The sequence below is a fragment of the Manis pentadactyla genome, chromosome 1, assembly GCF_030020395.1.
Source record: "Manis pentadactyla isolate mManPen7 chromosome 1, mManPen7.hap1, whole genome shotgun sequence".
NCBI classification, from domain to species: domain Eukaryota; kingdom Metazoa; phylum Chordata; class Mammalia; order Pholidota; family Manidae; genus Manis; species Manis pentadactyla.
The window spans coordinates 29,286,840-29,302,549 of record NC_080019.1 but is presented as its reverse complement, the minus strand read 5'-3'; the positions used below and the strand labels follow the sequence as shown (position 1 = coordinate 29,302,549).

At 35.9% G+C, this 15,710-nt stretch overlaps 1 protein-coding gene across 2 annotated transcripts in view; it reads right to left on the bottom strand.

Moving 5' to 3' along the window:
• Positions 1-11,204: 11,204 nt before the first annotated feature.
• The window catches only part of TMEM144 (transmembrane protein 144), a 32,755-nt gene continuing 28,249 nt past the window's right edge, over positions 11,205-15,710 (bottom strand). For both annotated transcript variants that reach the window (XM_036887926.2, XM_036887925.2), the window contains exon 12: positions 11,205-12,896. In XM_036887926.2, coding sequence (XP_036743821.2) covers positions 12,813-12,896 — 84 coding nt within the window. In that variant the 3' untranslated portion in view covers positions 11,205-12,812. The remainder of the gene's footprint in view (positions 12,897-15,710) is intronic.

Below are 15,710 nucleotides of genomic sequence, written 5' to 3'. Positions count from 1 at the left end.
TTAAGTTACGCTATGAAGAAGAACTTCCAACATCAACATTCTCTGGAAGAGTCATTCCAGAAGATGATCATCAAAAAACTTCAACAAAGATCCTGGCGCTGTTGCAGTTGTAGCTGCATTCATCCCACCGGTTCCTGGACTTGCCATTGGAATGAAGAAGGAGATATCTAAGCTGGCCTGTGCATACAGTAAAGCAACAAATTTGACTGGATCTATACTGTCGGAACTCAATCAAGAATTAGGAGAAGTGCAAGTTGCAGTGCTCCAAAATCTTGCGAGTATAGACTATCTACTGTTAAAAGAACATATGGGCTGTGAACAGTTCCCAGGAATGTGTTGTTTTAATTTGTCTGATTTTTCTCAAAATATTCAAATTCAGTTAGACAATATCCATCATATCATAGATAAGTTTTCACAAATGCCTAGGGTGCCTAACTGGTTTTCTTGGTTTCACTGGATATGGCTGGTAATTGTAGGTCTGCTTTGGTTGTGTAGCTGTATTCCTATTATGTTAATGTGTGCATGGAAATGAATTAGTAATTTAAAACCTATACACACTTATGTTACACTACAAGAAGATATGTCAAAGAAATAATCAATCTTCCCATGCTTTCTTCTGTCTGCTACTTCTATAGCTTCTCTTCTACCTTCATAATTACAACCCCTAAGTAGAATTCGTGCCTCATATTGAAATTACCGAGTATCATAATTCTTCCAAGTGGTAAAGATACCTCAAGACAAATGCTGGGCATAGAAGCCACAGGGCATAAATCTGCAAAGAAGCAAAAAGCTAACCTTTTCAAACAATATGGCTTCTCTCTCACTTACCAACTTTACATTTCCCTCTATGGCCCCGGAAGATGACTGGTTAGCCAGAGACGGGTAAGATTCCTCAAGGGAGGAACAACCTAAGACAGGCACAGTCGCAGGGTGTCCATCAGGTGAGAAATTGGGGATCAACAGAGGTGAGGCTTAGAACCTCACCCTCTCTGTTTTGAGAGAAATCTTCTGCATCCGTGGATGTTTTGTTGCCCTTGTCTAGCTTGGATTAATACTTAGTCTATAGGCACATACCTGATCATCTACATTTGCCCTCTTACAGCACTAAACTATGTTTTCTACCTTTATATTGCATCTACCTACCACTTCAGCATTTTATTAAAAAAATAATAATAATAATAATAAGGGAGAAATGTGGGATTCATATATAAATCAAATATATAAATCAAACGAATAATCATAATTGACCTGATTGTTTATAGTTCATGATGCGTGATCAAAACCAAAAGTTTCTGTGAGGACTGCCCTTGCACTGTACACCATGTAAGAAATTATTCACTGTGTAAGAAATTGTTCCCCATGTAAAAACTTGTTCGTTATGCTTCAGAAGATTGGAGACTGTTGAGAATTAGGCTTGGGTTGATTAATGATTGTGCATTGAGTCCCCTAGAATTTTATTGTTAACAACCATATGATCAATAAATATGAGAGATGCCCTCTCAAAAAAAAAAAAAAAAGGCAGTTACACAGTGAAACTGTAAATTGTCTGGAATTTTCATGTCTTAAATTTTTCTCAAACTTCTTTCAGTTTAAGACCTAAATACATGATATGACAATTTTAGCACCAAATATGAGGACTTTAAGATTTAACTTATCTAATTTATTTAGTAAGTATTTGCACCTATTTTCTAAAGATATTGTGTTGGCTGTCTAAATCAGTGAGGGGAAACTACAGAAATGTATGTTGGGATTAAGGTTCTTGTGTCTTTGAGGAGAGATTCAAAGGATTTAAAGAGAGTGAGACTAAGAAGTGGAAGGTGAAGACATGCTTGATATTGTGAGATGTCTTAGTTGGAAGGGCAGAGCAGAAAGGACACTGAGCTAAGTGCTTAAGCTGAAATATAAGCTCTTTTGAGGAGTTTGGTACTTGATAAACTAGAAAGAGGTGCATTTAAAAAAAATTTAGAGTATATGCAAATCCAGAAGAAAAAATTAATATTTTAATAGAACAAACATAGTGATACAATGTCAATTCATTGAAAACTACAGCTGGAAAATGCTAAAACAAGTAATAAAAGGCAAGTTAAATGACATGCTAGTTTTAGTCTACTGTATGTTAAGTTTGAAAAAATGTTTTAAACTTTGTATTAGGGAAAATCTCAAACATACACAAATGTGTAAATGATAGCATAATGAATCCCCACATAATCATCAATTACCTTCCGCAATTATCAATGAATGTTCAGCTTTATTCATTAAATGCCCACCCACTTAACCCCACCCTGGATCATTTTGTAACACATCCCAGACATTTAATTTCATTTATAAGTAGTTCAGTTTGAATATTTTTAAAAAAGGGCTTTAAATAAAACACCCAAAATATCATTATCAAACCTAAACATATTTAAAGATAATTCCTTGTTTAGCCAATTTTCAAATTTCCAATTGTTTTTTTGTTAAAGTCAGGACTGAAATAAGTTTCAGATGTTGCTTTGGTCCACATCTCCAAAGTTGTTTTAAATCTGTAGACCTGTCCCTCCATGTACACCTAAACACACTTGTATGTATAAGTAGCTAAATATACATTTTATACACACACACACATTTGTTGAAGGAACCAGGTCATCATTTGTCCTGTGGACTTGGTATTTTGCTGATTTCATTCCTGAGATACCCTTTAACAGTTTCCTCTTCTCCCTGTTTTGTGTATACTGGCAATTACAGGGTGTTAGAAAAGACATTTTAGGAGTGAGGCTTGTGTTAGATGGTTTGGGGAAGGGTTGAGTTAAGTGGGCTTTGCTCTGGTTTGGATACTGTCAGGAAGTGGGGTAATTTTATGATTGGGTGTCTTTATAAATCTTCTCCAAGAAGAATGAAGGCCACGGAGAGGCTGAAACTCTCACTGGGAAGCATGGGCAGCCACTCATCTCACTCAGACCGTGGTACTGTGTGGCTTGGACTGTATTTATGCTCTGCCTGCGTCAGACATGACTGGGAGTTTTTGTCTTGGGCTGTCCTGACCACAGAGCGGCCATGAGTGGCAGTGATTTCTGTGAAATTGTTTATGTTCAACAGAACCCCAAGGCCCAGCTAAGAGTACCAGGCCAGCTCCAAGATATTAGGGTGCTTTTCTCAACATTCACTTACCTCGATCCAGCAAGTAAATGCCTAGATATATGCCTAAGAGGAAAAAGTGCTTGTATCTATGGGAACTCTAGCCCAGGAATGTTCATAGTAGCTTAAAACTGGAAATAAATCCATGTCCACGAACAGGAGAATGGATAAACCAATTTTGATATATTCACAAAATGCAATGGAATACACTTTGTTAATAAAAAAGAACTATTGATACAGAATATTTGAGTCTCAAAAACATTATGCAGTGAGAACAGAGTCAAACACTATGGAAACATAGTGTGTGATTCCAGTATGTGCATTGTAAGGGCAAGCAAAATTTATAATGACAGAACAGTGATTGCCCGGAGCAGTGTGTGTAGGGTGGGGTAGAAGATGTAAGGCTGGGGAACTGACTGTAAAGAGACGGGAGGGAAATTTCTTGGGTCAGGAAAACAATGCCTTAACACTTGATTTATGTGATGGTAGGGCTAATGTATAACTTTGTAAAAACTTATCAAAGTAGGCATTTACCTTATATAAATTGTGCCTCAATAAAGACAATATAATATTCATTTAAAATTTTTCTATTTGTTGGGTATTATTGTCTTTTAAACATCAATCCTTATGTTTTAAATTATGTTTAAATAACTTATTAGCAGTTAACGAAATTTGGGAGGCAAAGACCACATGCACCACCAGCTCTGGATGTAAGCCAGTAACAAAAAGCTCCTCTTCCTTAGCTCAGTAAATCTGGGGAGGTCGAACCAAAATGGCTTTAGGAAGCAGTCTGCTTTCCAGATGTCACCAATGAGTTTCTTCAGTTACTTGGAGGAGAGACCAGACTGACTCTGGCATCTGAAATTTGGAAAAGAGCACGTGAATTGGACAGCTCTGGATCACACGCTTGCTTTTAATAGTATTGGGAGGGTGAAGATGGAGGATGAAGACAGCTCCACATAACCAAACTCTTGTAGAGTAGAATGGGCTCTCCACAGGAATGACAGATTTTTATAATGAAAATGGTTGCCAGATGCACCTACACCCCCTAAACTAGGGACTGTTGGACTATGCTATGTATACTTGGAAGTGATACTGTGGAAGTATGTTGAGGGACATGAAAATATATCTACAACATACTCAAAGAAAAAAACCCAATTTTTTAGAATAATATACACAGCATAATCTAGTTTTGCAAACTGAGTACATATATGTATATATATCCAAGTAGAAAAGTTTTGGAAGAATTATATCAATATAGTCACTTAGATCATTAGTTTTAAAATTTTCTCACTTGAACTTCATTACCTACACAATAAAAAAATATATTTTTAAAAGGAAACACATGAAATCAAGATGTATCAAATGATTTGCCCACAGTGTCATTGCTGGTAGTATGGTGCCCTAACAGAATCCAGTGATTATTTTCTATAGTCTGCTAATTGTATTTTGTATTACTAACAAAAATGTAACATTTCCTTTGAAATAGCTTTTCGTTAAAATGTGCTGATCCAATTTGCTTTCAGTCCTATCTCAGATGCTAATCCCTTTGGGGCAAGTACTCAGATATGGGGCTTTAGACCTTAAGCCTCAGAGTTTCTCAAAAGACATTTTCTTATTCGCCTTTTCCCTCGGCAAGTCACTGAACTCATTAGTGTAGGTGTCCACTCTGTGCACTGGAGCACAAAGACAGAGGGGAAGAAATTTCTCTGTAGGTATCTATACATTGAACTAGTTAAAACTAATTAAGAACTATTTGCAAGATTAGACAAGGGCAACAATCCATTTGCTTTCTGCTCACCTCCCTTCTTCCCTACAACAGACATTGTTAGCAGCAGTTGCTGAAGAGGTACAGTTTCAGTTCACATAAAGCTGAGCTTCTCTAACCTGTGCTCTATCAGCCTGCAAATTTCACAAATTGCATCAATAAGAGTTATCCTCAGAGTTCCCCAAAATCTCTTTCTCTCATTGTATCATATTTTGAAACAAATATAAACATTGTTTTTGAATTGATTTTTCAATGATTTTTTTCCCACAAAATTCATGGAATTTTATCTTATCATATTATAAACATTTTGTGTATTTAAAAAATTTATCAGAAATCAATTGATCAACAGACTCATAATTCTGTGCCCAGTCAAGTGAATAACAACTTAGTCTGCTTCTTTGTCTTTCAAGAGCTCTGCCATGTTTTCAGAGATACATTACACATGTGAAGAGGATATATTTTCATTTTTCAGACAGCAGGCACATTTCTTAAAAGTTCTAACCATATTTTTTTCATTAGATGCCTTTCCCCTTTTACTTGTCTAGAACTTAATTTGACTTCAATGTTAAGTGAGAGAAATTCTAATTAATGTCAGATCAGATATGATCCAGAGGAAAACTTTCTGAGAATTGTATGTTCTTTTGTGGGTTTTTATAATAAATGTGTTTTTACTGAAGGCTCAGACATTATGAAGCGATCTCCACAGAGTAGTATTACCATATAGTGCATTCAAGTGTTTCAGCTCATATTATTTTTCTGGTTGAAGATCTAAATACCATAGAATGGCCTACAAATGTGTGATTCTAATTCTATATGTCATCTTGACCGGGCCACAGGGAGCCCAGATATTTGTTTAAACATTCTTCTGGGTGTCTGTGAGGGTGTTTCTGGAAGAGATTAACATTTGAATCGGTAGACTGAATGAAACAGATCGCCCTTCTGAATGTGCAGACCTCATCCAATCCAAGGAAGGCCTGAATAGAACAAAAAGGTTAAGTAAAAGAATTCATTCTGCCTGACTGTCTTTGAATTGGGATGTGAGTCTTTGGCCTTTGGAAGACCTAGACTCAGTCTAGAACTTAGAGCACTGACTGGCTCTCCTGCTTCTCCGGCCTGACTTAGTCTGGAGTTTACACCATGGCTTTTCTGCTTCTCAAGATTTTGTGTTAAGATGTGACTATGCCATGAGCTCCCCTGGGTCTCTGTTTGCCAACTGCAGACTTTGGAACTTCTCAGCTTCCATAATCATGTGAGCCATTTATTTGTAATATTTTATATATATATATATAGATAGATATATATATATTTATATATTTATATATTTATATATATTTAAAAAGGTTTTCCAGCATCAACACCAACAGGTGTTGTGGAAGTTACAGAACAAATATTAAATTTCTGTGTTTTATTTTTTCACTTTCCAGGGGATCCTTAGAAAGGTAGGAGTATAATTGTCTTCCAGAGACAGTTTGTCTTCAATAGGAAAAAAATGACTTGCATTCTCACCTGAGCACTTCAGTCACTAAAAAAAGTTGATTTCACTCTGATGTCTTCTGCTTGCTAAAAGAAATTTATTGTCAATATCAAGAAACCTTGTAAAAAGTTCTATTATTTTTCTTATCTAATTCGTACAGTTTTTTCTATACAGAGCTGCCTGCCTAAAATGCTTTACGCAACATTCCAGGTCATCTGATTCATTTCTTTCATAAAAACAAAACAAACAAAAAAGCCACTGGATACATTCTATTTCATTTCACAGAGGAAGAGAAGTATGCCCCACCCCATACTGTCTAAAGATGAACTGCTCAGGTGCAAAAAGACACTCTCTGAGACCTTCACAACATGTACTTTTTCCACTTATCCTACATTTGCTTTGCAGTTTAGCCTACATCCTCAGCTGAGCAGCATTTCCAGTACTAATGATCATGGGTTGCATTTGTGCATCTTATTTTGTGCAGTGTCTTGTTTGCTCACTGGATCAGAGATACTGTATCAGTTTCCCAGGGATGCCATAATAAATTACCACAAACCTGATGCTTTAAAACAGCTGAAGTTTATTCTCTAACTGTTATAGAGGCTACAAGTTTGAAATTAAGGTGTTGGCAGGGTTAGCTCCTCCCAGAGAACCTGAGGGAAAATCCATTTCCATGCTTGTCTCCTAGCTTCTAACAGCTTCCAGCAATCCTTGGCTTGTAGTTACATCATCCCAGTCTCTGCCCCCTTCTTCATGTGGTCTTCACTGTGTCTCCATGTCAAGCACCCATCTCCTTTCTCTTTCTCTAGAGCCCATCCTAAATCTGGAATCTTCTCATTTTTAGATCCTTTATTTAATTACATCCACAAAGACCATATTTCCAAATAAGGTCATATTCACAGGTTCTAGGAATTAGGACTTGGAAATATTTCTTGGGGGGCCATATGCAACCTAGAATAATGCCTAATTATTTTTTGATATTGCTGATTGTGAAAATGTGACAAAAGTTGCAATGAAAATGTAACAGAATACTTATCAGAGGACTCCTGCTTCTGGCAAAGATGGAGTGGCAGGAACTAAGTTAGTCCTTCCATATTAAGTAAATTAAAAAATGGATAAAATATATCAAACACTGGAGCACAGGCTGAACAGACAGGGCTATGATTTCTGTCAGAAGGAGAAACAAATAAGTTGAGCTCTACAATTTTCCCATTTTACTGCCTGGTTAAAGTTTGCAACTTGGAACACAAACCAAGCTCAGCAGTTTCCTGAGTTGAGTAGATAGAAATGAGAATCTGGGATGACCAAGGCAGGTAGAATACATAGGGTAAAGTGCCAGAACAGGGAGGATGGAGTGGGTGGGGGGGAGAGAGAGAGAGAGAGAGAGAACGAACTGGAGATGCAGAAATATGCAGAGGGTTTCTCAAATCATCAGCTGACTAATAATTAGCACTTATGTGGGAGAAAAATACAGCAACTGGGCAGAGAACCATGGGAAAGGAGGGTGCAGGTAGAAAAAAATTACTAAAAGTCTTCGGGCTTGGAAGATTTTCTGTTCACCACAGCCAAAGTAAACAATCAATCAAACAAACAAAAAGCAAACAAAAACAAAACCAAGAACAAAAAAAAATCCCTTAATATTAAAGTCATCTGAGTACCAGAGTACTCAGAAGGGTAATCAGTAGTGGTGGGATGAATAAACCCTAGACTAAATACTGATGTAATTCTACCTAACCAAAGTGTATAAACAAACCTTGAAAGGATCAAACTGCTTCCAAGTAACTATACCAGAACACAGCTGAAAAATACATGAACACAAAAGCAAAAATTTTAAACACAATTTTAGTAATTAAATATGACAATAAACAGATGAAACTACTCACTAAATATTTAATGTATGACAGTAAAATACTAAGGAACTGTTTTAAAAGAATCATCGGTCAATACATTTTAGACTTTGAAGATGTTCTTCAAGGTACATGGCAAAAAAACCCACATTTTTTTTTCTTGTGTTCCACACACTTTGCTAGGTTCTTGAAATAAAAAGATGAATCAACAACTTTCAAGGAGGTCATAGAATTTTAACTGTAATATGTAGATAAAGCCAATATAATTCTTAAATAGTTTTGGAGGAAAGGGAAACAATACAGACTTCTATGTTGGAAAAAGTTATTTGAGGTGAGTTTCATATGTCAAAACTTTATGGTCTATGTGAGAGAGATTTATAAACTCATTAGTTATGTAAGATATGAATGACTTAGAAACAGTGCTTACAAGTACCTTGCTGTTAAGGGGAAAAAAAAGTGTTTTAGCAGGACCTATTAGGCTCTTCAGAACATCATGTGGATTGCTTTAGTGAGTTCTTAAGTCTCTAGCTTATAGTTCACCATCTCCACCCAGTAACTATTCTCACCTTTCTCCCAGTTCATTTTCAGTGATTTTATTTCATTACGCCTTGTTGGAAAATCTCCATTTGGGAACTGGGGTTTTTGTTTTCGTGGGATCTTGACAGCATGAATTGTGTTAGAGATTTTATTAGTAGAAAAAGAAATAAATAGTCTGGAGAATCTGAAGCAAAAACGAGACTTGGCTGTCAACGTCTTGGAGATGTTTCAACATGTGCAAGTTAAGTGGCTTGAGTCAAAAAAGAGAGATACGATGCCTAGTTTTTATTACTGTTATTTTTTGACAAAAAATTCAATTTCAACAGATTGATTTTAAGCATTTCATTTTTTTCCTCTTAAAAATATCTTCATACAATTAAATGGATACATATGTTTTAAAAATTTTCTCCCTTTCTAGGAGTGAAAGGCAGAATATTCTTTTTAACTTTAAAATAGCTCTGAAAAATTTTAAATATCAAGGTGTAAGTCACAAATACTAAAAAAAATTTAGAGCACAATGTGGTAAGAATCCCAAGGTACTTGTAAAAAAAGCAAATTCACAGTTTCTAGTCCCAGAGGTTATAATCCACTAGGTTGTTGCAGGAAACCCCAAAATATATGCATTTTTTCCAACACACAGAAAATGGAGGTGATCTACAAAGAGAACAATATAGCATGGAGATGGACTCAAAGGACAGCTAAGAATTCTTAACTATGCTATTAATTTAAAGCAGTAAATTTCTGGAACATGATACATAAACACTTAAATAAAACAAGTACAAATATTAATCATTTTTGCTATAGTGGTTAATTTGAATACACATATATGCTTTCTTCCAGTAGGGAAGATAAGTGAAAATGAATTATAATTGTTTTAGGTTGGTAAAAATAGTTTAAAAATGGCTATAAGATGAAAGAAATCAGACACAAAAGGGTATTTATTATATGATTCCATTTATATGAAATTTTAGAATGGCAAAAGTAATCTAGAATGACAGAAACTAGATCCCTGGTGGCCTGGGGCATGGGAGTTAATTACAAAGAGGCATAATGGAACTTTTGGTTGCTGGAAATGATCTGTAGTTAAGTTGTAGTGGTGATTACATGAGTTACATATTTGCTGAAGCTCATAGAACTGTCCATTTAAACATGGGAGAATTTTATTGGATGCAATTATGCCTCATTGAAGTTGATCAAAATAGGCTATACTTGTGACTTTTTTTTAAGTGAGGCCAAATTTCTGAAACAACTGTAATAGGTAGCTCACAGAATCCCCAACAAGATTACAGAATTGGGTTTGGAGGCTTCATAGTCAGGAACAACACTTGTATCCTACTGTAAGGGAATATAGGAAAGTGTTTCTGGTTTCTACCTTTAGGAGGTACAGTAACCATGTAAACTGGAAAATTTATCAACTTTGCCTTGACTTTTGTCTTTTTTGTGTGTACATGTATGTACATGCTTGTTTAAAAATTTTTAAAAGCACCAAAAAGGAATAAAGAGGAAAATAACATTCATCATATTCTATTTACTTAGACTTAATTACTTTAACAGTTAGATATATGCTTTTGAGCTTTTATGCTGTTGATTCCTCAACATGTATTAAAGAACACATATATGGATTCATTGCCATAAAAGTTAAAGTATTACAGATAATGCTCAAGTTCACCTTGATCTCACCATTGCCATTCTGAGCTTCTGTATCCTTACTAGAAACAACCACTATTCTGAGTTTTGTGTACATTTTTTTCTTACTGTTGCATATATACGCATTTATAGAAAATAAATATATTACTTCAATTTTTAAGAATTTTCCTGAATGGTACCATACTGTGCACATGGTATTACAAATTGCCTTTTTTACTCAATGTGGTTTTCAGCTCTGCCAATATTAGTACAGGTCTAGTAGTTAGCAACTCCAAGGACAAACAAATCTGTTCAATAGGAATAAAAGGACATTTGGTATCTCATGGTAAATATTGTACAATTAATTCTTTAAAACTCATTAGGAATTTCTTCAGTCAGCCTCACTGGGCTGCTAGTTCCCTGCTTAAGGTAGTACCCTCTGGGTAGTGCCCTTTCCAGAGACAGAAAGCCAAGTCAGAAAAAGTTACAATAAACACAAGAATTTGACCATAGGTGCCAAGGAAAAATAAAGCCTTAGAAATTCAAGAGATAGGCATTAAGTTCTGAAGGTGAGCAAAGAATGTAGAGGTTTGTCAATTGCCAGTTCAGACTAACCTCTACACAGTAAGCTGTTGGTTTGGGAACCATTTTGCAAAATCTTGTTTTTCCACACTATTCTTACTAACACTTCAGGAAGTGTGTGGTAGCAGAAACTGTATAGTAGTAGGATATTTTCATTTTTCATGTTTCTGCAATTGCTTTACTTTGCATAGAAAGAATAACAAAATGTTATCAATATGAAAAATTTAAATACATTTAAATGAGTAAAATAGCTTTTGCATCATGTCAGTTTATTCAGTTATCAATATAATTAATGACTATTTGAGGTTAAAATTACAACAAATTTTTGTAAGGTGTTATGATCAAATATTTATTTATATTAGCAATTCAATAATTAAACAGGGACTCCAGTATCATTTTTAAATTGCACTCATATAGAGGAATAATAGTTGTTTCAGTGGGGTAGTGATGAGGACAATAGCTCTTACAAGGTTTTCTCCCATCTATAGACACATATTTTCTTTTTCAATAGGTAATAATAGCTAAGAATTATATAATGTTTACCAAGTGCCAGGCAATCATTGAACATACATTATAGATTTTAATTAACTTGAACCTCACAATAACCACATAAGCTGGATATTATCATCTCAATTTTACAGGTGAGGAACCTGATAAAGGGGGCTCAGGGGCTTATTCAAAGTCATACAATTAAGATGAAGCAGAGATGGGATTTAAATCCATACAGGTTAGTTCCAGAGCTTGTACACTGAGGCAGAATGCTATTCTGTCTCTGCAGGAATAACAAAGTGGTGTACCATTGGGTGAAATCGGAGAAGTGTGCACTTAACTAGAGGCTCTATTATTTTGAGAATTTGGCTACCATTGCTATAAACTTTGCGCTGGCAGTTCCATTTCAGCTTTCTTAAATAAATAAAAACAGAATAATGCCATTTTCTTTGGCCTAGTGGTAACCACAGGTTAAAACAAGAAGAAAATCTCTGGTTAGAAGATAATATTTTAGAAAAGCCTATTTCAGGAAAAAAAAAAAACATCTAAAAGTGTGTTTGATCCCTTTAAATTCTCACTCTGATAAGGTAGACTCTCACTTCAGCAACTCTAGAATTTCCCCGAAATATAGACTTGTACATACATATATGTGTGTGTATTTACGTTTGCATGTATTTGCATATGTATGTATATGTGTTATACAAATATTCCCACTGGTTGGGAAATTTCTGTTCTTTGAAAAGGGATTTTATCTGGAGATTATCAAAAGCATTTTGAGCTAAGATAGGTGGGTGACAGAGAGTTGGGCAATATTAATTTGAAGTAAAAATAAGTTTGAGTTAAAAGTAATGAAATGGCCTTTTTAACATTCATTTACCAACTCTGACATTTACTTTTTCAAGCAAAGGACCCAGATATCTTTAGAATCTCATTCCATGATAAGGTAGGTCCTCTTCTTCTCCCCTCCTCCCAGTTTTCTGCCTCTCTTCATTAGTGAGGGTAATATGTTGGAAATTTGGACATATAAACAATTCTTTGTATGTGAACTCCACACTATTTTCTGGATTATACAACACTAAGTACATACCATGGTAAAAGGCACACTCTCAGATGTAATGCTATAAGAACATAGTTTTAGTGACCCAGTAAAGTCCTGCCTACATAAATAGTTCATTAGAAGAATTTTTCATTTTTATACTTGACTGAAACTCAGGTTTCCTTTATTTTCATATTTGTGATAAATATCATTTACCCGTTCAAGACAGGTTAGATTCATTTGCTGTATGAAAATGAACTCTGTTCTCAGCACCACCTTGCTAGTGTCCAGTAGATGCATTCTCTTAACCACTGCTGCCATCTGCTGGTCTTGTGATTGTTAGAGTTTAGAAAAAGCCGTGCATAACGCTCCAGTCAGGATGATGCAAAATGCAAATATCACCAAGAGGTAATTTCGTAGACCCTGAATAATAAAAAAGTAATAAAATAATATAATAAAGTAATAAATAATATATAAAGTAATAAAAATAATTAAGAAAATCTGAATCAAATACACAAAAAACACAGACTCTCAATATTGGTAGGGACCTTTTTAACCACCTGCTCTAGTAACCTATGCTTTTGGCTATCCCTCCAAGTAATCATCCAGTGTTTCTTGAAAACACACAAGATGCTTTCTTATTCACCCATTCAGTAAATACATGTGGGCATCCACTGTGCATAAATATGCACTGGGCTTAAAATGAGCAAAAGGTGCAAGGGACAGCATGGTACTCACCAAGGACTGGAAGGTCAGTGTGACTAGAGCAATGAGTTAAGTGGAAGAAAATGAGGCAGGCGGGCCAGGGGCCTGAGCAGACAGGGATCTTATAGGTTACATTTCTCGGGTTTATTTTTCCAAGCAATGGGAAGACATTAAAGGAAGATGTAGCTGGTTGTGGTGAAAAGACTGGCTTTGCATTTCATAGAGCCCATACTTTTTTGCAGATGGTGCACAGACTGGAGGAGGTCAGCCTGGATGTGAGGGGAGCAATAAGGAGGCAACTATAGTCCTCCTGGGGAGAGGCGACGAAGTCCGATGGAGAGAGAGAGAGACTGAGCTACAGGGCGAGGAAGAAAGAGACACTAAGCTCTACTTGCCCAGCCACGCATAGAGCGTTGGCCTTAAAGATGGGCAAGGCTGATTGCTTCCCAGGGTAGCCAACCCATCTTTAGACTAGCAAAGAAATATCTTTCTGTGTTAGGTAGAAATATTTTTTTTCCTGTAAATTCTATCTCTAAGGGTACGGACAGATCGATTCTAATCTCTCTGACAAGATAAACCCTCCAACATCACAAAATAACTGTCTTACATCCCTAATGTGACTTTAGCTTGGTCAGTATTTTGGCCCCTCTGACTATTTTTCATATGGAATGGTTCCAAGCTCCCCCACTGTGCTGGCTGCTCCCCTCTGAATGATGGCTGGGCTGCCCTTGTCTCCCTATAAATATAGACCCGGATGCTCTAAGGCATTTGAGCATCACAGAGTAAAACAGGACAGCACCTCTCTAATTTTAGATATATTATGTAAAACTACATTGAGATCTCCCAACAGTCTTATCATATAATATTATTATTAGCTTCTATTTAAATTAATGCTGATTAATACGTAGCTAAAATTTCCCAAAATGTATATGCCCTTTCTTCAGCTTAATAAAACAGTTGAGTCCGAGTGGATTAATTGGCCTCCATGTGATGACCAGTGAGTGGTCTTTGTAAGCTGGGTTGGGGCCAGGTGAATTGTCATTCATTGTCATCAACACTATTAGGAGTCACTCTATTTATTAGAAGTTCTACAAGTGTAAAACAGCACTGCAAAGATTTCAAAGCACAGAACTACTTATATATGCCCCCCGCCTCTTCTGCCTTAAGGCTTTTAAGTTTCCCTGACAACTTTTTCTTGACTGCACCCTTACCTAGATACCTGCCCTGCTGCAGGGCAGGCACTCAGCAAATATTTGTTCAAAGAATGAACACACTCAGGTTATTTCCAAATGTCTTTTGTTAATAGGACAACGGATTTGATTATCTATATAAGAAAAAACAATATATGGGGCCTCAGTTATTGGCACTGTGCCACCTAATTACATGAATGTTTTACTAAGGTACTTTATTCTCTAGGTAGACAGAAGAATAATGTCATGCAGCAAAATATTTTTCTCCTTTAATGTTAAGAATCTGCCCAAGTCTCCTAGAGAAAAGATTGATTATATTTGGGCAATAGCAATAATTTTCCATTGTCAAAGGTGAATGTTAACTCTTAGAAAGATCATGCAAACATTCCCCTCAAAGCAAAAAGTTTCTAACTTGGATTTTTGAAATGGCTACTAAGATACCAAATCGCCTCACTCTTTATCTGGCAGTAGCTACTGACCTATACTTTGTTGTGGTAATAATTCCCTGCATTGGTTATTACTGAAGACATATTAACTTGAGTGTGTTGCTAAAAATATAATGTTTATCTAGTTTACAATACCTAAACTTAAAATTCTAAAAAACAAACTTCCCAACGTAGAAGAGGTGTCAGATACAATAGAACATCAGAAGTACAAAGCATCTGACTGATGCGTCGATGGCATTAAAATGAAATGAAATCATTAAACTTCTTCACACAAAAAGCCTGGATCTCAGATTAAGTCCTGCCAATGTAGGTGTAGACTTTTAACTGTGTCTTTGAGGACTGCTTCAAGACACGACTGACAGGACCTAAAAGCCATGGAGATAAAAGCCATCTCACTTTTGTTGTCCTCCAATGTTTCATTCTGTTTCTAAGAAAAATAATTTTTAAAAATTCTGATAGGATTTTGGTTTCAGTGTTTAGTTAATAACATTCTTAAACTGGTTGGCATGTAAGCTATTTAGAACTTTCCTTTCAAACCCGCTGTCAAGGGGCGCTGAGGTCCCTGAACTGAATGCTAAGCATCACTGGCCACTCCTTCAGTTCTGTTTGTAGACAGATTTATAATGTGTTTTGACTCTAAAATCGTCAATAAAACTCACTATTTGCTTTAGTGGGGCCCTCCCTCCCTCTCTTTACATTGCAATTTACATTATTTTTACATACATACTTGGTGAAACTTTAGAGCTCTCTCTCAAAATTCCAGAAAGAATTCCATTGGGATTTTACAGGAATCACATTAGATGGAATTGGAAAGAGTGCCTAGTAACAATAGTGACTTGTTCCCCATTTGCTCTGATATTCTTTTATGTCCTACAGCAAACTTTTGTAGTAAAGTG